At 34.8% G+C, this 24,132-nt stretch overlaps 1 protein-coding gene and 1 non-coding gene across 3 annotated transcripts in view; one reads left to right on the top strand and one right to left on the bottom strand.

Annotated features, from left to right (window-relative positions):
• The window catches only part of LOC124951519 (aryl hydrocarbon receptor protein 1), a 123,425-nt gene extending 100,429 nt beyond the window's left edge, over positions 1-22,996 (bottom strand). For both annotated transcript variants that reach the window (XM_047500022.1, XM_047500027.1), the window contains exon 1: positions 22,645-22,996. In XM_047500022.1, the coding sequence (XP_047355978.1) occupies positions 22,645-22,766 (122 nt within the window). In that variant the 5' untranslated portion in view covers positions 22,767-22,996. The remainder of the gene's footprint in view (positions 1-22,644) is intronic.
• On the top strand, positions 7,726-7,797 carry Trnad-guc. Its single transcript has one exon. It is a non-coding gene; the product is annotated as a tRNA-Asp (tRNA).
• Positions 22,997-24,132: the final 1,136 nt, after the last annotated feature.

The following is a 24,132-nucleotide window of genomic DNA, read 5'->3' as shown; positions in this document are numbered from 1 at the left end:
CACTTCTCTTCTCTCTCTCTCTCTCTCTCTCTCTCTCTCTCTCTCTCTCTCTCTCTCTCTCTTTTATCTCATTTATTTTTTTCCCTTTCTCACTTTCTTCCCTTTTTAATAGCTCCACCTCGCGTCGTATGTACACGGACGCGATTTGAAATTTAAGTCAATTTCATTTCCACGATCTGTTATTAAGCGTGAATAATCGATATTATTTGCCATTCGAATCGAGACACGAACGATACAACGGGGGGTAAAAAAAAAAAAAGGAAGTAATGGAAGAAAGAGGAAGGTATAAAAGGTATAGTGACCGAAAGAGAGATTAAGACTGTATGTGTATGTGTGTGTGTGTAAGAGAGAGAAAGAGAGAAAGAGAGAAAGAGGGAAAGGGAGGGAGAGAGATTCGTGATCGCAGTAAAAGGAGATGATGAAGAAGAAAAGAAGAAGAAGAACAAGGAAGAAGGGGAGGGGGAAAAAAAATGTAACGGGCGTGTGTCCGACGCTTTTCGAACAGTTTCGTTTGGCGCGCTACCCCAAAAGAAGTAGTATACACAATTACACGGGGATAAAGAGCAATTACGATCTTCGTAGTTTCCACGAAGGCATGGGAGCGGGCATGATGGGGCGGACGTAGTTGGTTCGTCCGGTCGTAACGAGAACCGAGAAGAACCGAGGCCGTTTCGATACGATTTGTCGAAGATGGAAAGGCAAACACGATGCTGAAAAACCGGCACCGTAAGTGGACTTGCAAACGGCTAAACGAGAGTAGTAAGAGAAGACGACGGGCGGTTTCTACGTATTATGTACCTACCTAACTTAAACTCTGGACCCGTTTGAAATCTCGTAAAAATAACAACCGCCCTCGTTCGACGATTATTATCTCTTATTCTTTCGTACCTCGTGGGCCGAAGCACTCGAAGGATGAACACCCAATTGCACGATCGTTCACCGTCAACGAGTTAATCGCACCCAATAGAATTGCTACAAATACACGTTTTCTTCTATACTATGAAGAGAAAATTTCATATTTCTCGCTTTCTATCCTTCTTTCTTCCTTTCTTTATTTCTTTCTTTATTTCATTTTTCTTTATTTCTTTCTCACAATTTACACCAAATAAAGAAGATAACGGCGTTACCTTTAGTAGCTTTTCAACTCTTTACCTATGTGATCATCGTCCCGTTTCTCTTGCAATTTTTACAATAGCTCTATATGTCTCTATACAGCGATATTAAAAGATCGTTTTTAGATTGAACTGTATACATATTTATTATATATATATATATATACACATGTAAGGAACGAATGAACGAAAGTTTTGAGTAAACGAATGTAATAGAAGCTGAGTAGAAAGAAATAGAAATAAAGATCGTGGTAACATAAGATTTTACGGCATTACGGACTTAATGGAGTTGACCTCGACTAACCTACTGTATAATTAAAAACAGAAAGTGGTTCGAGGCTGGGCGGTATTATTGATCCGAAGATTGCATTGCCCATACTCGCCCATCTTCGAGATGTGCTTAACTATTCTAAACAGTTATGGTCTTCTTAACTTTATACAAGACGATTTCACGTATATATTCTACGAGTTCTCAAACTTCTTTCTTCTTTTTTTCTTTTACTTTCTTTTTTTTTTTTTCCCTTATAAAAGTCTTATTGAAAATTAGATAGACGACCCTATCCCCGCCCCCCCCCCGCTTATCGCTCTCGTCTTCTTCCTACGGTCAGAAAGAGAGAGAAAGAGAGAGAGAGAGAGAGAGAGAGAGAGAGAGAGAGAGACTGAGATTTATATAATCGAAATTGAATGAATTGAAATGACTGAATGATTAAAAGAAAAATTGACGTTCGTTCGATAACGTTCGATTCTCTGGACGCGAATGGGGAGGGCGGGCGTTGGGGGGAGGGGGCCAAGAAGAAGGAAAAAAGAAATAAAGGGGAGAAGAAAAAGGAAACGGGGAAAAACAATTATTAGAAAGAAGATTGAAGAGTAGAGGGCGGTCAAAAAGGGAGCAAAGGATAAATTCTATTTTGAACGAGAGCCACTTTGTCGATCGTAACTGTTTAATTTTGACCTCTCTTTTATCACCTGACATAGCTCTCATACTCTCTCTCTCTCTCTCTCTCTCTCTGTCTCTCTTTTTCCCCTTTATTTTTCTTTTTTTTCTTCTTCTTCTTTTTTATTATTTATCGCTTGATCAATTAAGGAGCGATTTCAAAAATTGATTTCTTATCCTCTTAGCGTTGAGTTAACGGGAGAGGTGATGGGATAGTGAGGGAGGAGGGGGGGGGAGAGAATAGAGGGGGGAGAGGAGCAGAGGGGAAAGGACTGTGTATTAACTCATATATAATAGGAGATTGTTCGAAGCAAGTAAAAAAAAAAAAAAAAAAAAAAAAAAAAGAAAAAAAAAAGAAAAAGTTCGAAGGACCAACAATATCCTTTGTTTTGCTATGTACCTATGTATACATATACATCGAGTATGAGTAAAACGATTAATAACTGTCATACGAACGAAAACAACTTTTCTTTCTTTTCTTTTACAACATAGGGAGCATATAGAAGAACGTGGGCGCATAAAGTGAACGTGGCCATCTTGGATTAACACCATCATCGTAAAGGAAAATCTTGAATATTTATAAAATGCTAATTCTAATAGCTTTAATGGGAAGGCAAAATTAATGATCGCATTTAAAATGCTTTATCAACCGACGGCACATTTTAATTTGCTTTAATAAGCATCGTATGACTATTTACAAAGAACGACTTCTTGCGTTATAGAACACGACTTTTGCGCTCTGAACACTTCGTTTTCTCTTTTTTTTTTCTTTTTTTTTTTTTTTTTTTTTTTTACTTTTTTCCTATTTTAATTTCTTTTTTCTTTTTTTTTTTTTTCATCTTTTTTTTTTCCTTTTTTACTTTCCGGTTTGTTCCTTTTCTTTGCTTTTCCGATTTCATTTTTTCTTTCTTTTTTTCTTTATCTTTTTTTTTTTTTTTTTTTTTTTTTTTTTACACACATAACTGTCTGAAAGGTACAAGTAAAACTTGCACGAGCGTTCGAGTTATATGACGTGCAAAAAAAATAGGTAAAAACGTAAAGATAGAGAATGAGAGAGAGAGAGAGAGAGAGAGAGAGAGAGAGAGAGAGAGAGAGAGAGAGAGAAAGTAGAGGAACCTGAACTTCTAGCAGTTCTAGTAGTTAAGTACCATTATATTTGCCAATTTGCAGGCACATATATAGAAGGTTTGTGCTATTAGCGCTCTACGACTTACCGATAATTATACATCCTTAATTAAAGTAATTAACGGTATAATAGATCTTTCCTTCCTCTTTCCTCCCCTTTATTCTTGTTTCTCTCTCTCCCTTTATCTCTATATCTTCTTTTTTTTTTTTTAAGAAAATCATGCAGCCTTGTCTCTGACAATTTCACTCTCTCTCTCTCTCTCTCTCTCTCTCTCTCTCTCTCTCTCTCTCTCTCTCTTCCTTTATTGTCTTTTGCATATTTTGATGATGCGTACGTATAGATATACGAGACCGTAGGTGCTCATTCTCGACCCTTATGATCCTCTTAACCGTCTTGGATTTCCACAAAGCAACGATGCCGCCGTTTCATTCACTGATTATATTACGTGCCGGAGGAAGTCGAGTATTTTTATGAGCAATAACGCCTCGCTTTACGATCTGCCGCATTATCAATCGTTTCTTCTTCTTCTTCTTCTTCTTCTTATTCTTATTCTTTTTGTTTTCTTTTCTCTTTCTTTCTTTCTTCCTTTTTTTCTTTTGTCTTTTTTTTTTTTTTTTTGTTTCTTCTTCTTCTTTTTTTTTCTTTTTCTTATTTTATTTTATTTTATTATAATAGCTACTTTAAATCAAATGATTTACGAGCGCCACTAGATTTACGACGATTCCTTAGGTCTATTATCATCAACAGAACGCGCTTTAAGAGGGTCCGTTTTACTCACTCACTCACTCACTCACTCACTCACTCACTCAGTTATTTTACTTAGTAACTCACTTAGTTCGTATACGAACAACACCGTGCCGATTGAAACGACGGGATCCTTATCGTCAGCCAAAAAAAGAGAGAGAGAAAGAGAGAGAGAGAGAGAGAAAGAGCTCTGCGATTCATGCTCGTTGATAACAAGATTGAAATATTATAATTCTTAGCAGGGAAGAGGAGGGGAGAGGGGGAATTGCTATCAATTATTATTCCTTTGTTAATCTTGAATAGAATTATTCGAGGGAAGTTTCGCTTATTTTTTTTTCTTCTTTTATTTTATTTTATTTTATTTTATTATATTTTTTTATTTTCCTTTTTTCTCTTCCTTTCTTTCCTCCTCCTCCTCTCTCACTCCTATCTTTTCTCAAACGCGAAACATTAATTATTTCTGTCAACATTCATAATGGATATCATAAAACAATTTGGAGGAGTAATTTTTTTTTTCTTTTTATATATTACGTCAAAAAGATATTAAATATCAGCGGTCATCTTAGATTTGCATTTACGATCTCAATCGATTATTGTTATTATTATAGCAAATATTTTCTTTCGTTAATATATCTGTTTATTCACTTACGTCCTGTACGAAGGATATCATCTAAAGAACACACTCGTTTCTACTTCTTCGTATTATTTTTTTCTTCTTCTTTTTTTTCTTTCTTTTTCTTTTTTTTCTTTTTTTCTTTCTTTTTTCTTTTTTTTAAATGTCTTTTATGTGTTTTTTTTTTTTCTTTGCCCCCCTTAACAACCCCAGAAGTTAACGCTCCGAAGGCATACTCAAAGAACAAACTTCGCGAATCGTGACCATCTATCCCAACTTCCGGTAGATGATGGGATCTATCTCTTTTTTGTCATCGTTTCGTCTCCCTTTCCTCTCATTTTAACGTGATCCTTTAACCGTTCAAAAACTATACGCAACAACGTATGTATATAAAAAGGCCCCGGTACTTTTTATTAATCGTACAGATATTTATCGGTCTTTAACGAAGGGACCACAAGCCAATTAATGAAACGGTGCGCCTGTCTACATACGCCAAGTGCCACACCTGCGTGTCTCTAATTTTCACATAAAACGCGTCTTATAGTTCACATCATGGTGTATTAAGAGGAATCTCACTGAATATACGATTACTTAATGTGCGATATCTCGTCATTATATTATGATGTTTTCTCATTTAACGTGTTCGTCTTTCTTTTCTTTTTTTTCCTTTTTTTTTTCTTTTTTTTTTTTTTTTTTTTTTTTTTGTATAATCACTAGAAAAAGAAGTGAAAAGAATGAAAAGAAAAAAGAAAATGTTCCTAAAAAATTATTAGCTATTAACGTAAAAGAGGAGAGATAGAGTGTATTAATTTGAGTAATTGAACGTACTTATTTGTCTTTAAATCCCCATACTCGACGGATAAAGTTTTAAACAATTAAGTAAAAAAAAAAAAACGTGATTACGATTCAAGTACTTATTTAGATATATCTAGGTCCTTTTTTTACAAGATGGATGCAACAAATATTTATAAAAAAAAAAAAAAAAATAAAGAATACTCTAAGGGTTGATTTATAAAAAGTATAAAACTTGTGTGAAGAAATTAACAAAATATAGAAATGCATTCATTAATAATATTTTCTTTGACGAATGCATGAAAGAAAAATTAATGTGTTATGGAAAATGAAAAAAAAAACGTAAAAAAGCGTAAAAGTAAGTAAAAATAAGTAAAAGTAAGTTACGTGTTAAGAAAACAATGTGTAATTGTGAATCGTAATCAAAAAAAAAGCAAAAAAAGAACCAGTGTTAAAAAAGATTCAGATGTAGAAAATATTTGTTAATGATTTACTCAAAAAAAAAAAAAAAAAGAAAAAAAAAAGAAAAAAAAATAGTAAGATATTATACTTTCTCCTATTTGTTTCCTTTTTGGATCGATCGATAAAAAATAAATAAAGAAAGAAATAAAGAAATAGGGGGAAAAAAATCTCCCTTAATACACTCCTCCCCTCGTTCGAAAAGAAAAAGAAAAAAAAAAAAAAATTGAGAAGATCGCACACCTTTACTTTTCCTTTGCCTGTTAGATCATCGATTGATGGGGGGGGGGAAAAAAAAAAAAGAAAAGAAAAAGAAAAGAAAAAAAGAAAAAAGAGAAAAAATAATAAAAAAAAAAAAATACAAAATAAAAGAAAATAAATAAATTGAAAATAAATAAAACTAATGAAATAATTGATGAAAAATTAAGAAAAAAAAAAAAAAAAAAAAAAATCTCCTATAATATCAAGCCCAACGTAGTTTCTAAAAGCACGTCGGGCGATCTAGCTTGTCATTATTTTGAGTAGATTTATCAAACGGGCGCGGCAACAGAACGGTGAGTAATTTGTACTACTCCTTTTTCTCGACTTCTCATTCCCCCGGAGAGAATGCGGATGGTTTTCTGTGTGCTTTATGCGAATGTCTATAGACCGACATGGCCGCGGCGGAGGCAGCGGCGACGGTGGCGATGGAGGCGGCGGCGGTGGTTGGGGGTGGAGGGTGCACGGATGTGGCAGTGGCCACGTTTTTCGTGGTAGTCACTTCTTTCGTGTCACGTGCTGAAGAGAGGTGTCACGTAAGTTCCTACGAACGTGATTAATGAAAATAAGTCAGCTATCACATGGCACACCCTTAGCTTGACGCTCCATGTTATAACCATCCCCCCGTTTCTCTCATTCCATCTCTCTCTCTTTCTCTCTTTCTCTCTCTCTCTCTCTCTCTCTCTCTCTCTTGCTGTTTCTCTCTTTCTAACAATCCGGTTCTTTAGGAAAAAAGGAATATTCTGACTTCGATAAATGTCACCATTAAAAGCAATCACAGGTAATCCGATAATCAAAAAGGCGAGCTCTTTCCTTTTTCAACTTAGTAATAGGTGGTGTATAAGCGATAAATCATTTGCATGCAATAATCCTTATTCCTTTTTTTTTCTACTTTTTTTTTTTTTTTTTTTTTTTTTTTTAATATGAAAATAATTAACTTTCTATAATGTTACGTATAACTTTTAAGTCACACACACACACACATATGCATACCAATATATTTGTATGCTTGTATACTTTTGCCTGTATGCTTTTCAAGTTCTTTGTTTTTTTCTCCTTTCAATTTTTACATTCTAATTTTTCATTTCTTTATTTCTTATGTTTCTCTTTCTTTTTTTTTTTTCCCCATTCTCGTTATGTTCGAATTTTTTTATTTTTTATTTTTCTTTTTTTTTTTTTTTCTTTGTTCATTCCTTTTTACGTTCAAACATTTTTGTAAGTAAATAAGAGAAAATAAATGTGACATCATTATAATTGTGTTATTAATAAAAAAATATATATATATATATATATATATATATATATATATATATATATATATAATCCTTCTTCCATCGTTATAATATATACTAATAATAAGTGAAGTCTGTTTGAAATATAAAAAAATATTGGAACATGAAAACATATTAATAGAGTTGTAAAAGACTTAACGTAAAATATAACATAAGACGACATTATATATAATTAATTATGAATATAAGAGAGATAGAGAGTGCTCGTAAAAATCGGATAGTAAATTTTTAACGGATGTAAATATCATTGCAAATATAGTGATTTGTATATTTCGAGTATCGTTTAGGTTCTTATACTTTGGCGATGAAATATTATAAGAAATTTTACATTGTAATGAGAAAATTATATAGCGAGGTGCTTATCAATGATATATAAAACAACTCTTATATGAAAATCCTCGTTAGTATAGTGGTTAGTATCCCCGCCTGTCACGCGGGAGACCGGGGTTCGATTCCCCGACGGGGAGGGTTAATTTTTTTTTTCTTTTTCTTTTTATTCATATATATATAATATTTATAAACAATTTTAAAATTTGCATATAATTATTAATTTTATATGCATTTACTTCTTGTTGTTAACTTTTATCTTTAAAACATGGCGTCTAAGTATCGTTCCATAAACCTTCTATACAGATATATGTATTATGTATATATAAAACGATTGCATGATTTTCTTTACTGTAATATTTTCCATCCACATTTAATATTTCAATTGTTTAAGTATTTAAACTAACAAATTTTCACATAATAGTTCCTATAGCATTAAATATCATCGAATATAATTCGATTGTTAGAAACTGCAGTAAGTATTCGTTAAAATCATAAGTTTTAATAATCGATCCATATATTATTATTATATTTGTTTCATTCTTCCTATTTTAATTATTTAAATCTATTTTAAATTATTACATCGTTAATTTACGTTGTATTAAATCACAACGTTGAATTAAATCACAAATTTCCTAATCATTATTATATTATATTTATTTTGTATTTATTTATTTATTTGAAACTTCATCAAATTTTCATTCATTTTATATTTTTCCAAATGACAAAACGTCTATAAAAAAGGATCGTCCTTAAATGTATTAAATTGTAGACAATAAATTATCGTAATCTTATTTAAACACGTTTAATACAACAAATGATACGGGAGGATCAATGGATGACGGGCCCATATTCGACTTTTCATTTAAATCGTTGTAATTATTTCATATGATATAAAACATGAAATACTTCATAATATCATTAGTTGATACATAATTATCATGTAAACGCGTATAATTTAATTTCAATATTATGCGGGCCATACGTGATTCAAGCGGCCTGAATTTGCAGTCACGTGAAAATAATCCGTGGGTGTTAACTTTTATCGAAAAATTTTTTTTACAGAATGACAAAATGATCGAAGGAAAGAGAGAAAGGAAGAAAAAAGGATAGAAAAAAGGAAAAAAAAAATGGCATAGGCGAAAGGAGTGAACGGAAGGATAATCAAATATAAAAAGCCAACATCATAAATTTGTGTCGTTTTTCCGGGCGAAAGCACACACACATACACGCACACACATATATATACACGCACGCGCACATACAGATATATACCTACACACCTATACATCCATATACGTAAAATGTATAACACTATATATGTATACCTATATATAATAACATACATGCGCACACAGAGAGACTGGTATAAACACAGGCGCGTAAAACAGCGACGCGTGAAATACGGCTTGAGTATTAATATGCCCTAGCTCGGAAATAAATCCTCTTTTACCGAGACGACGAGGTTGAATTTCCATATCTACGACTCCGCCATGCGAAATATTTTGCCCCCCTTTTCGCGATCTTGGATACATGCGAGATCGAAAGAGACGAAGTCAGAAAGATAGGGAGAGAAGGAGAGAAGAAAAAAAAAGAAAAAGAAAAAGAAAAAGAAAGAAAGGTAAAGAAAGAATAATACAACAAAGAAAACGTATGTATGTATGTATATATGTACGTAAGTAAGTATGTATGTCTGCATGATATATGTAAGTAAATAAGTAAGTAAGTAGACGAGAAAAAAGGTGTAATTGTACCTAAGAAAGAGAAAGATTAAAGGTAGTTTTACGTCACTTCTGAGCTGGCATGAGAAAAATGTATGAAAAATTTTCGACATTTTTTGGGTATAGTCAATGAACGGGAGCGCCGAGAGCAGAGCAATCGTGAAAACGTAAACGAGACGGCGAAGGTCGTTAGAATCTTTCGTAATTACCGAGCTGGATTAAATTAGTACCCCCGAGGTTTCGCGTGTCCGCTAATGGCTTTAACTATTTGTAAATGTAATCATGGAACCGCATGCACACCGCATCTACACACGAATATATACATATATATATATATATATATATAGATATATATATATACATCTATATCTATATATCTATATATATATATATATATATATATATATATATATATATATATATATATTTATATGTAAATTACACTAATCTACGCCTACGTTCTACTCTTCCTCCTTTATCCTTCATTTGTGTTTTTCTACATCCGCAGTCTACGTCAAATCAAACATTTATAAGAATGTATATATATATATATATATATATATATATATATATATGTGTGTATACATATAATAGGTACCTGTACGTTTTAGATATAGATTTGACAAAATTATGAAAACATTGCGAATATTTCTCCTGTTTAATATTCAAACTCACATAAGATTGAATAATTAAACTCGATAAATTTATAGATACATATTTATATTATAAGTTAACGAAAAGAAAATCTTTTGAGCATGCAACATCGATTTCAAATATAAATATACGAAAGTATATGGCAGGTGTTTGAGTATAGTGGATTTAGCTTGCATATTCATTGGTTTCTCTCTTATCGGTCTTATATTATCACTGCGTGCTTAATTGACTTCAAGATTCCCTCATTAGCGCTAATGAGTTAATTCGAAAAGTGATCGAACGAACGTATGTATATATGTAATGTAAGAAAGTTCAAAACTAGCATGTCGCAGTGTATACTAAACGTCCATATACCTTTGCATGCATACATACATACATACATACGTATGTAACATAATCGTGCTATTACAATCGTGTAATGAGTTCGAAGGAAGGTCATCTAAATGATGCATACATACATATATATACATATATATATATATATATATATATATATATAAATATATGTATATATATTAAAGAAACCACATGATATTACGAATTTCGTAGTAATAGCGATTTAGTTTCAAGATTATAAACGTTTACATCGTAGCGCGACGGACATATAATATATCTATTCGCTAAATAGATATATATATATATATATATATATATATATTCTCCTTTCAGATCTTGATCAAGTAAACTAATCGAATTAATCTTTACGATACATTGCATTACGTTACGTTACGTTACGTTACGTTACGTTACGTTACGTTACGTTTTACGTTAAATCAAACACTTGTTCGAGATATGAAAATAAAGTCTTTTATATAGTCGAGAAACGATATCGAGTACCTATCTAAGTTAACCCATCTACCTATGTACCTACTTAACCCTTACGTAAAAGAGAAAAAAAAAAAAGAAAAAGAAAAAGAAAAAAAAACACACAAGAGAAAAAGAAAGAGAAATGCAGGAAAAGAGTGAAAAAGTTTGCTAGTAAATATAATACTCCATTTGTAATCGTCGGTAACACATGTATATATATATATATATATATATATGTGTGTAGTTTAAAAAATTGATGTCTCACTTTCGATTGAACGTATATACACATACATACGTACTTAGGTAAGTACTTAAGTACATAGGTAAATAAGTATTACGTGATGTTTCATTCGTGTGGACGAAAAACGATCTCTCGGAGTAAAGTAGGCGTGAAGTTGGTTAATTCGTCAGAGAGTTTTAAGAAAAAAAAAAAAAAAAAAAAAAGAAAAAAGAAAAAAAAAGAAAAAGAAAAAAAGAAAATAAAAGTTCTTCCAAGCCAACGCGAATTTGTACATCGTGCACGAGAGAAATCGTTGCTTCTTCAGGACAACCAACTTTAGTAAGAAAAACAACAACAACAACAACAACAATAACAACGACGACGACAACGATAACAACAAAATCGTGTAAGTATAGTACTAGATCGGTGATATTTATTATTTAAGGAAGCTATAGTATCACGGAGATATAGATAGTCAGAACGTTTTATTATCGGTTATATTTACTATACCTGCCACAAGCGCCAGCATGTATGGTCCGTCGTAATGATATCATTATGATTTCACGTCGAACCTAAGCGATAAGAAGTTAGTACGCGTCCAAAGCACTTTCATAGTCTATTCGCAAAACAAATAGTATATACCTAATAGAAACGCGGAACGTGAGCGCGCGAGAAAAAGAGAAAGAAAGAAAGAAAAACAGAAAGAGAGAGAGAGATAGAAAGAAAAATAAAGAGAGAGAGAGAGAGAGAGAGAGAGAGTAATTCCGATGTCTAGACGAGTAAGAAACTTTCCAAGTGCGAGCACACGCGAGCGATGTAAAGAATCGCGGAATTCGACGATTCTATAATGTTCACCATAGAATATCTGCGTCTGTGTGTATATGTTCATTTGTGTATTACATATACGCGAGTAAATATATATATATATATATATATATATATATATATAAGTATATTAAGTGTAAGCAAGTAAGTAAGTGAGTAAGTAAGTGAGTAAGTAAGTAAGTAAGTAAGTAAGTAAAATAACTACGTAAAAAGAAGACAGACGAATAGAAGTTGGTAACGTGAAGGAAAAATGAACGATCGAAGTTCGAGCCAATAACAAGAACAACAACGAACGACAAGGCATTCGTGCCTTGTACCTACCTAATCCCTCCCTTTCCAAGTTCGCACGTGTACTCCTTTATTGTTCTTTACACGTGTACAGAGGAAGGCGGAGAGACAAGGACAGACAGAGACATACATACATACATACATACATACATACACACATACACACATGTATAGTTAGTGAATCGAAATCAAGCGACAGTGTGGGACGCACGAAAGCGATAGAGACGAGTAACCACTTAGCTGCTTGCTCCAGTACATCCTTTCATACTTTATCTCCAACTTTTCTCGCTTCCCGCATCTTGTTAATAGTCGCATTTATTATCTAACTTAACTGGCTTATTAAGATTTCGTCGCATTCGATTTGATAGTCTTTAGAAATATTAGAAGATATATATGCTTGTGTGTGTGTATGTATGTATATATATGTTTATATGTATGTATATATGTATGTATGTATGTATGTATGTATGTATGTATGTGTGTATGTATGTATGTACATATATGCATGTATTAATTATCTTAAATTTGCAAGTTACCTGTCGTGATACATTAAGTAAATACTTACGAATTAAATGAATATGGCTCCGTTAAAATGGCCGTCGTCTTTAATCAACGAATACCAATGATCGAACTAAAAGTGATCGTAAATCGAAATAATAACAATCGACATCGCGTAATGTTGTATGAGTTTTTTTTTTTCGTTTCTTTTTATTTCTTTTCCTTTTTTTTTTTTTCTTTTTTTTTTTTTTCCTTTTTCTTTCATATTTTGATAAATCGTTCATTCCCCGAGACTAATCTATTTCGACGCGGATCGTCGCTCACGTTTAAAACTTCCACATCGATCGAACACCTTCGTTCGGACCGGGAGACCGGACGTATCCAATTGGCGGAGCCGTGCACCGAATGGTAGTAGAGAAAACGAGCATACATCCGCCATCTTGGAAAACAGTGAGGGGCAACGACGCGTTAGTTTGATATCATACAATTTGCACCGTTTATATCGTCGGTAACTAAGTCAAAAGATGTAAAAATCCTGACTAAAGGGAAAATAAAAATTAAGAAAAAAAAAAGAAAAAAAAAAAAAAGGAAAAAAAAAAGAAAAGAAAATATATATATATATATATTCTATATAATATATATGTATATATATTGTATGTATAAAATATCAAATAGCTTGATATGGTATTGAAATAAGTTACTTCCATGATAGTAACTACTATTTCAAGGAACATTTCCAGTTTATCGGATGAATACTGAAATCCCTTGGATTTCTCGAAAAAGAGAGAACTCCAGGCGGGAAAACTTCTAAAATGGCAACACTGGATCGGTCACATCGCGAACGAGCGCAAATACACATACACACATACACACATACGCACATACATACATAGATACATACATACATACATATATATATATATATATATATATATATATACAAACACATACATACCACGGATACGACTATCAGGTTGCAAACCGCGTCTACCGATTATTCTTAAAAGTAAACGATTTTTCAAACGAGTAGCATCGATCACTGAGTTGAGCGATAAAGGTACCCTACAGGATATTGCTATACGATGCTAAAACTTATGGATGAACGAACGTCATCGTCATCGATCGGAGTTGTGCTCGTCGTTGTGGAATATATCTATGTGATATGTAGATATGTAAATTTGGGATAGAATCTGTTTTTACTAATTCGCGATAGTGAGAGAAAGAGAAAGAGAGACAGAGAGACAGAGAGAGAGAGAGAGAGAGAGAGAGAGAGAAAGAGATAGCGCGCGCAAGAGAGAGAGAGAGAGAGAGAGAGATAGAGAGAGAGACGAAACTCGATCGCAGACGTGTAATCTTCGAAGCTAACCTCTAGGCAAGCTAATAATATACTACTGATCAGTTCGACATATAACCTTACTATCCATGAAAAGAAAAAGCGCGCGAAAACGTATAGGGTAGCGCTATATTTTTTTTGTATCCTTCAGTTTCTTTTTTCTTTTCTTTTCTTTTCTTTTCTTTCTTTTTTCGGATCAAATTTCCAAATCCAAACTCACCCGCGCAAAACTAAAGCGAATACTATGTTAAAAACCGTAAATATACGACGATAGAGAGAGAGAGAGAGATCTATCTTACAAATCCCTCGGACAAATTGATTTTTAACCATACTTTCGATACGTAATTCTCGTAATTCGGTAATTCGTAATGGCTTCGGGCAAATTTGAAAGAACCATCGAGCGTCCGTCCATCCCGTCCGTCTTATATTCGTTTACCCGATGCAGAAGAAAATGAAAAGTCGATGTGAAAGCGCGTAGACGATGATGAAGCCGGAATTGTCAGGTATACCCTGTCTTTACACGGCGCTGCGGACCGCCCCGCGAGCATTAGCTCTATCTTTGCGCCGCCCAATTTTGCGTTGCTTGAAATGCAAATTCTGCCGAAACGAGCGGATAGCAAAATGACGGGATGCAACGAGGAACCTGACGTTGAGGATTCTGACGCCTACCTTCAATTTTTCTTTGTCTCTCTCTCTCTCTCTCTCTCTTTTTCTCTTTTTCTCTATTTCTTTCTATGCACCGCTTATAAAAATTTGAATTTTATTTTGCAATAAAAAGAAAAAAAAAAGAAAATCAGGATTTCATTGAAATTTATCTCAAAGCGTTAACGTTGAAATGTCATTTGAATTTTCATTATTACCTTAATGGACGCTGATAGATATACGATCTTCTCTCTCTCTCTCTCTCTCTCATCTTCCTCCTTCTTTTTCTCTGTTGTTAAAAATTAATAAGAAGAAAAAAAAAAAACTCGGCGTGGATATCGCACGGAAAAAAACCAAGAAATAGAGAGAGACAGAGAGAGGGAGAGAGGGAGGGAGAGAGAGAGAGAGAGAGAGAGAGAGAGAGAGAGAGAGAGAGAGAGACGAAACTAAAGCAAATCAAGAAGCCAAAGTCGAAACAAATCGCACCAAGCGTGGACGTATGTGCGCAGCTGCATTAGAGACTCCGTCGAGTTTGTCAGTCCGTCAGTCCGTTCGTCCGTTTGTCCGTCCATCCGTCCAACTGTCCGTCCCCGTCCGTCCGTCCGTCCTTTCGTCCTGCCTGCCTTCTTTACAACGGCTCGTCTATAATTACGATCATCAAGCCCCTCGTGTATCCCGCGGTGAGAAAAACGGATGCTTGAAAAAAGCAAATGACAGAGTCTAGTGACGTAATGACAATGAGATATACCCTGGAACTCCTGCCACCGGAAGTATATATGTTGTATCTACGTATCTAAGTACCTACTTACTACCTGTGACTCTCTCTAATCGAGGACCAAACGTCTATGTCACTCTTAATCCCTCTCCCCCCGCGCCCTCCTCCCCCTCCCTCCTCCTCCTCCTCTTCTTCTCTCGTCCATTTCTTAATGAAAAAGGAGGAACGAATAAATTATCCTGAACGACATGATTAATTATCGACCTTCGAAAATTATGAGAAAACGATCGAACACGATACATGAGAAGTTTATACTGTCTACTTTCATAGAGACTTTCGTCTCTTAATTTCTTTTTTTCTTCCTTTTTTATTTTTCCTTTCCCTTTTTTGTTTTTTCTTCTTCTTCTTCTTTTTTTTTTTTCTTTTTTTTTTTTTTAGAGAAAGAGGACTTTAAAAAAAAAAGAGAGAGAGAGAGAGAGAGAGAGAGAAAGAGAAAAGAACGAAAATAAAAGGAAGAAAAGGAGAAGATAGATAGATAGTGTGTATGTGTGTGTGTGTGTGTGTGTGTGTGTGAGATAGAGAGAGAGAGAGAGAGAGAGAGAGATCTTGGCCGAACGCGATCGAGCGCGCGCGCGCGCGCGCTCAACAAACAAATCGAGACTAATAAGAGTTTGATTCATGGTGGGGGCGAACTGGAGGGGGCCAATACATAAAAATAAGATAAATTTTACACTTCGTTGGTGATGAATGGCGGGATGAATTATTGAATAGTTAAACACACAGCGCCGTACCGGTCCTGCTTGCCTCGAGTCCGGGCCCCAAATCCGGATGAGATACATCGTTGCCAACCGACACACAGGGCCGCCTCTTTCCGAATGAAATTTCAAAGACTACAAAGATTATCACTTCTTCAGCGACGTGTGATAGCGAGTAAAACGTTGATATTAACCACCCCCGACTCCCCCACCTCCTACCCTAATCCCATCCCCATAAGAATTTAAATGGATTTCGATAAGATTCTCATTCACGTTTTTAACTATTGTCATTTATCGAATAATCTCAGAAGAATGACTTTCACGTTCTGATGATTTATTATAATCAGTAGTTTTATGGTTTATCTCGTCTTTTTAATATAATCTAAAATTGTACGATAACCCGGGATTCTATTGATTATTTTTTTATCGATAAACCTGATGAATGTACATACATATGTATATGTTATAAACATTCGAAGAAAATCGAACTCGTTTCTTCTTTCTCTCCAAGTTCTCTCTCTCTCTCTCTCTCTTTCTCTCTCTTTCTTTCTTTCTTTCTTTCTTTCTTTCTCGTTTGAAGGATCCTTCGATACCTACTATTGAGTTCTCTGTTCGAGCAACGGCTGCCTAAGAGGCTCCTCCGTTCCTGGAGCATAAATTCACCTGCACATTTCACTTCGTTATGGCTCTATTCACGTTGCCGTAACCACGAGGACGGATATTTCTTGCTGTGAGGCCCATTCAGCACTCCTCTGGAACGCCGAAAAGATCGAACGCACCACCGTTCAACTTGAAACGTTTTTACACTTTCATAGCCAGTGCATATCCGTTAATATCTAACGATTGTCCTATTAATCGACAATCGTTCCCATATCAAATAATAAATGCGCGATTAGAGCTTTGTTGAGGATGAAGAAGAAAGAAAGAAAGAAAGAAAAAAGAGAAAAGAAGAAAAAAAAAAAAAAGAAAAAAGAAAGAAAAAATAATAAAGGATAAAACGAAAGAATGGCGCTTCGCGTCATTCCCTATTTCTTTTTTTTTTCTCTCTTTTTTCTTTTTTCTTGTTTCTTTTTTTTTTTTTTCATTCGCACGAAAAAAAAAACTATTCGTTCGTCATTTAAACGCATTGAAATATGCGACACTTGTGCTGATATAAGATCTTGTATGTTTTTTATGAAGTATTGGATAATTCGATTTCGTTGAAAATTCCAACGTGTTTGTCGTAAGCGTATTATATTTCCTTAAGATGGAGAAGGGTTAAGGTGGGAAGGTGGGGGGAGGGCGGGGGCGGAGAGAGGAATCTTCATTTCGGAAGCAGTAACGTAAACGCACAGGTATAAACATAATGGAGCACCAATCATAATTGGATACGAGGTGTTAAATCTGTTTGGAACGGCGGGTTACGGGAGTTATGACTCTTCCGCGAGTAATGGTCTTGTCGCGAATCGGCTATATGCCTGTACACGGGGCGAAACGCATCGTGGCTCTGACTAACGTAAGGCGAGTCTATTAAATTACAGGCTGCAACGTTGCAACGTGGAAAGAGTAGGTAAATTATATCCTCGATTAATACCGAGAATGAAATTCTTCTCCTCTCGTACCTTCCTGCGACATATTTTTTTTCTTCCTTTCTTTTCTTCTTTTTTTTTCTTTGTTTCATTTTTTTCTTTTTTCTTATTTCATTTTTTCATTTCTTTTTTTTCTTCTTTTGCGAGAATAACGAAGAAAAGAGAGAGAAAAGAAGAAAAAAGAAAAACAAAAAAAGTGGGCCGAGGCGAAGTAAGCAAAAAAGAAGAAAAAGAAAAAAGAAAAAAAAAGAAAGAAAGAAATACATAAAAAAAGAAAGTAGTGTCACCGATCGTAAACAATTATCTACATGAATGACCGCTTGCTCCTTCGAGATAATATAATAAAAATAATAATAATAATAATAATAATAATAATAATAATAATAATAATAATAATAATAATAATAATAACAACAACAACAATGGGTACAAGATCATTTTGCGTAACGCCATCGGCGGTTGGCGACAGTGAACGATTTTATTTTTTTAATTTTTTTATTTTTTTAATCTTTTTTTTTTTCTTTTTTTTTTTTTTTTTTTTGAAAATCGATATGAGCACGGCGAACCGTAATATGTATCTTATGGTAAGCGTATAACAGCAGCAAGTTCGGTTTAAGCGAGGCTAACGTCTTTGGAAGCAGGTTCATTACAAGGCTATAAACTCACGTTATAAGGTCATAAGGATGCACGGCAATTACTTAAGAACTAATCAGCCAAAACGTGGCCGACCGCGCGTCCATGGAACGAGAATGATCGGGCTACTACGCTGCGCCTCAAGAGTTTTAAGTGCTCTCTCGTTTTAATGACTCGAAATACCATCCGACGATAGATATACAATTTCAATTGGTTCATTGGAACCTTAAAACCCTTCGAAATTAAACGGAAAATTATGTTTATCTATGTATCCATTAGGATATTGAAGAAATTTCAGAAAGAAAAAGATTTAAATGGACAAATATGGACAAATGCATGGGATTGCACGACGTGATCGATCGCGAAAAGATATTTTCAATGCAAATATGATAAATTTCAATATGTCCGACTTTAATCGAAGGTAAAGCGCGTGCGACGTAAAATGATAATAAAATTGATAATTTAAAGGACAAAGAATTGGAACATCGATGAAGAAGAAAGCGGGAGTAGGTAGTCGGGAGAGGGGGAGTGGGGGAGGGGTCATGAAGGAGGGGAGGGGGAAGAGAGGGTGAAGTGATAAAGGAAAAAGAAAATGAAAGAAAATAGTATTTGCAAGGTAGATTAACGAATCGTTTCGACGATCACAGAAAATTGGAATTAAAGTTAAGGGCCCTCGTCGTTTCTCGTGCCGTCGTCCCTTGTAAGATCGAGAAGGGCGAACGAGAGCGAAGCTGACAGTCGAACGAGAGTCAAGATCAAGAGAGAGACTGACTAAAGTATAATCAGCTTTCGACTGAGTCCGCGGCCGCGTGTAATAACAGTAATCCCTTGGTTCGCCGGTAATTTAGCCGTTCGTTCAAAAACTCCAAATTATAGAAGCTGCTGTCATTAGGCAACGGCAAGAGCGCGGCGTGCATCGCAAGGCAACTTCTTCCTCGAACCATCGAAAATTTTAGGGAAACTCTGGTGTTGCCCTCGTTACAACCAAATACCGCGGGATCGTTAAAGATAAATCTTCCTTCATTGTCATTCGCAACGAAAAGAAAAGGGTAGAAAGAAAAATTAGAAGAAGAAGAAGAAGAAGAAAAAAACGAAACGTTTCCTATCTACGATTTTCTCTTCTATATTCTACAATTGAATCCGTATTTCTTTTCTTTTTCTTTTCTCCCTCTCTCTCTCTCTCTCTCTCTCTCTCTCTCTCTCTCTCTCTCTCTCTCTCTCTCTCTTTATATTTTCTTTTTTTCTTCTTCTTTTCTCCCTTTTTATGTTCTTTTTTCTTTTTGTTTTTTTTACCTAACGAATTTCTCGCAAGAAAGATCAAATATTGTGTTCCTCGTTGACGGGAAAATCACTAGTCTATCCTTTCGAAAAGGGCAAACGTTTCGATCGAAGTTCCTTATGGCCCCAGGGTAAGAACTCCTTCTAAGATCGACGCCTCGATGTAAAACGAAGGGAACAGAGGAAGCAAAAGATGAATCAGTGATGTAGAAATGCCTCGAGGCATTTCCCCCATTGGATGGAATACGTCTGGACTATCTCTTCTTCCCTTTCTTCTTTAGCGTATCAAACGAAAGCCGAAGTATAAGGTAAAAGAAGAGAGAAAAAGGATCGACGATCCGTTGCCTTTAGAGTACCTACACCTCCAAAGACCGTTTAAAACTCCATTACGATCCTTCGTGATCCTTGAGAGATCACGAGCTAGAGCTCTCTTTACGAATGTATCCTCGACAGGATAACTTCTTAAACGAGATAACCATCCTTTGGAACGATTCTTTGACGTAGTCAAATTTATAAAAAGAAAAAAAAAAAAAAAAAAAATGTTCCAATCATAGGTAAACAAATAAGCAAGCAAATAAGTACTTACTTAGATCTATAAGTAGCAAGATATGTAGTTTACGTCCGTTGATGGTTACGTGTTAATTCTACTCACTATGTTCGTGAAATAAAATAGAAATATTTCGAATAATGGATTCGATCTAACATCATTGATTTGTTCTTATTATTACGTATTAAGTGTATAAAATTGTTATTATTAATAAACCAAGATCGATCTTTTCTTTCGGCTATTAAGAAAATAAATTTTGTTCAATTAAATCGAAACTGATTTAAAAAAATGATTATATTTAAATTACTTTTCGATCGAAATGTCTTCTCTTCTTATATATATACATATATAGATATATATATATATATATATATATATATATATATATATATATATATATAATCGTCCCCTCTCTCCAGTTTTGATATCTCGACAGTTTCAAAAAGAGGAGGGGACGCGTGAGCGGCGGGGAAAGAAAGAAAAAGAAAATAAAGAAAAGAGAGGGAGAGAAAGAGGCAGATATAGAATCCAAGATGGAAAAATTTCTAGAAAATTTATTCCAACGTTTAATTTCCCATTCCTTCGTAATCAAGCGCGCATTATGTTGCCGTCGGCTTAACTTTAGTATCCGACTCTACACGAACGTATCTTCTTTCGTTCGATACGCACGAGGGTGTACGTGTAATTCCTTCGATTTATAAAGCACGTGCTTTCGTTCTACCGACCGTACGAGAAGCACGTGTTTGCACGAACGTAGAGTAAGTAAACGTACGTATGATAACAATAAATATAAAAGGAAGATAATAATAAACCGATGAGAAAGACGATGGGTAGATATCGTTGCTAAAGGATTAAAGGATTTTACTCGACCTGCCGTAGATTACTTGAATTTATCAAACGACAATTATCACGCGAGTAAATTTCTACGACGTTCGAGATGAGAGAAGGAGAGGAAAAAAGAAAAAAAAAAAAAGAATAAAAAAAAAGAGAAAAAAAGACATTTAGACAGTGGACATTTAAAGTCGTCAGATTCGTCAATTAATTTTATATATATATATATATAAAAAAAAAAAAAAAAAAAAGAAGAAAAAGAAAGAAAAAAAAGAAAAGAAAAAAAAATGTTCGACTCGATCGAACATCATCGTCAAATCGAGAAGACTTATCCCTTTTCAAAAATATTATAGCGCGTGTATATGTGTGTTTGTGTGTGTGCGCGGGCGCACGCGCGACAGTCAATTTTCAAGAGATTTTCATAAATTTTAATTAAGAAAATTTTGTTAAGAAAATACTACGTAATGTCTTTTTCTTTTTTTTCTTTTTTCTTTTTTCTTTTTTCTTTAAGATAATTGTTTATCTCAGTAAGAGAGTGTCTATTAAAAGAAAACGAAAAAAATATTTGTGATTGATAGTATTGATGCTCGATCAAAGTAATAAGATTTAATAATAATTAAACAAATATATATATATATATATATACATATGTGTGTGTGTGTGTGAGTACGTAAATATTAAATAATAAATATTAAAAAACGTAAGTTCGTCGATTAATTCTGAATGTCGTAGAATTAATAATTGAAAGTTGTCCTTAAAAAAAAAAAAAAAAGAAAAAAAAAGAAGTAAAAGAAAGAAGATAAATAAATAAATAAATAAATAAAAGAAAGAATTAAAAAAAATCATGTAGATAGTGAATACCTAGCGTATGTTAGTCGTCGTCGATTAACGACTGTCTAATGTCTTTAGAAACGTCTCTAAATGGATACAATTACCTATCTACGCGCGAGCAGTCGAGCTCTCTCTTCCATTAACACCTTCGAAGTCACGCATGATTTATGCAGACGATCACGATACTCGGTGCTATCGTCCCTTCGAACGATTAAACTGCACGTGAGTAGCCGGTATCATTCTTGGTTTCATTGACACGATTGCTATACTGCTCTGACTATAACTATAGTTTGTAAAATTGAATTGATGTAAGGGGGAGGAGGGATAAAAAATAAATAAATAAATAAATAAATAAATAAAAAAATAAAAAATAAAAATTGAAAATAAAACGAAAACGATTAGTTCCGATAAATCCTTGAATTGGAACGACATTTATATTTACGTGTGCCTACCATTCAAATCTGTATTGCACGTTACTATGGTTTTTACGTTTCTCTATCAATTAGTATGATTATCAAAGGATAATAATTTGTTCTTCATTCATTTAAACTTAACCAATCTCTTTATTCTATATACGCGATGGTGCATTATAAAGCATCAAAAAAAAAAAAAAAAAAAAAAAAAAAAAAAAAAAAAAAAAAAAAAGAAGAAGAAGAAGAAAAAGAAGAAAAGAAAAAGAGAAAAATAAGAAGAAGGAAAAAAAAGGAAAAGTCGATGTTTCAAAGACCAATACGAACGTTATGACGAATCACTTTACCCCTTTTTCCCTCTCCCCCTCCCGAACATTTCACGATTAATTAGAGATATTAGTACGCACATCAGTGCGCTAAAGATTACAAACCTCTTGCCATTACGTCGTCTTCTTTTAGTAGCATAGACGGTCCCAAGTTGGCTCATGGCGACAGGATTATTAGGGCCCGACGCCGATGTCGGAGTCGGCACAGGTGCTGACGTTGGTGTCATCGTGGTATCAACGACATGTGATTGTGGGTGTTGCTGCGACGTAGAAAGTGGGAGCGTTGATCCCGTGGGATAACATGCCGCTGCTGCTGCAGCCGCCGCTGCCGCTGCCGCCGCAGCCGCAGCCGCAGCCGTCGCGTAATCCGTCGGCGGTGCAAGGGATGTTCCGGGTGGTCCACAGACGTTTATCAGGCTAGGTGCCGTGACACCACCACCACCTACACCACCTACACCACCACCGCACCCTCCTCCTCCTCCTCCTCCTCCTCCTCCTCCCCCTCCTCCCCCTCCTCCACCGCTGCTATTGCTGTTGCTGCTGCTGTTGCTGCTGCTACTTACTCCACCGCCACCCCCAACCACCCCTAACCCCGCCGAGGCGGTTCTATCCAGCGCGTACACCGTGCAAACCGTAACGCCCCTTGCTTCCGCTCGACACTACGTCATCCTCGACGGAACTCGTCGAGCATGATAGTTCGCCAGCAGCTGCCGTTTTACTATCCGTTTATACACCCTCTCTCTCTCTCTCTCTCTCTCTCTCTCTCTCTCTCTCCCTCTGTTTTTTTTTTTTTTTTTTTTTTATTCTTCTTCTAATAATCCTTAGAATCTCAGATCTACTCCGTATTATTTCCTTGTTCTTTGTTTTTTTTTTTCTTTTTTTAATTTATTAAATTAATGAAAAAGCTTTAAGGATAGATGAACCACTTCACGATATCTTTCCACACACACCCCCCCCCCCCGAAAAACGAGATAAATTAAAAAAGAAAAAGCTCAAGCTCCGATGATACAATGTTTATTGAAAAAAAACTCGCGTTACACTCCCACCACCTCCAGCGAGACGATCGAATTATCATCCTGTTGTAATTTTTTCCCCGACGTCGCAATCGTTTAATGAACAATCTCACTTTTTTAAACAATCACTATGGGAATCGAGATATATCGATGTATTTTCTCTATTTATTTTGTCTTTTCCCTTGTTACATCGATAATTAGATTAGATTCTATCCTCATGGCTCGCGTAGATCCACAACGTAAGGTCACTAAATCGCGAACGTAAGTTTCCCGTTTTATTTTCACTAAATCATCCATTAGAAAAGAACTTAGCAAAATGAAAATTGTCGTAATTCATTTACGTAACATCCGTTTATTGATATGTCATTCAATGACAGCCCTTCGAAACAAGAAAACTTTGACTTGATATCTCTTGACTAAGTTCCTCGCACGTCACGTGACTTGACGAAAAACGATCTTGATCTTTTCTCTCTCTTGCTCTCTCTCTCTCTCTCTCTCTCTTTCTCTCATCTACGCTCCTTCTCCTCCTCTTCCTCGTCCTCGTCTTCCTCCTCCTCCTCCTCCTCGTCCTCCTCTTCCT

The sequence above is a fragment of the Vespa velutina genome, chromosome 9 (genome assembly GCF_912470025.1).
Source record: "Vespa velutina chromosome 9, iVesVel2.1, whole genome shotgun sequence".
NCBI classification, from domain to species: domain Eukaryota; kingdom Metazoa; phylum Arthropoda; class Insecta; order Hymenoptera; family Vespidae; genus Vespa; species Vespa velutina.
Note: the sequence above shows the minus strand (reverse complement) of the source record. Positions and strands in the feature narration are given on the sequence as shown.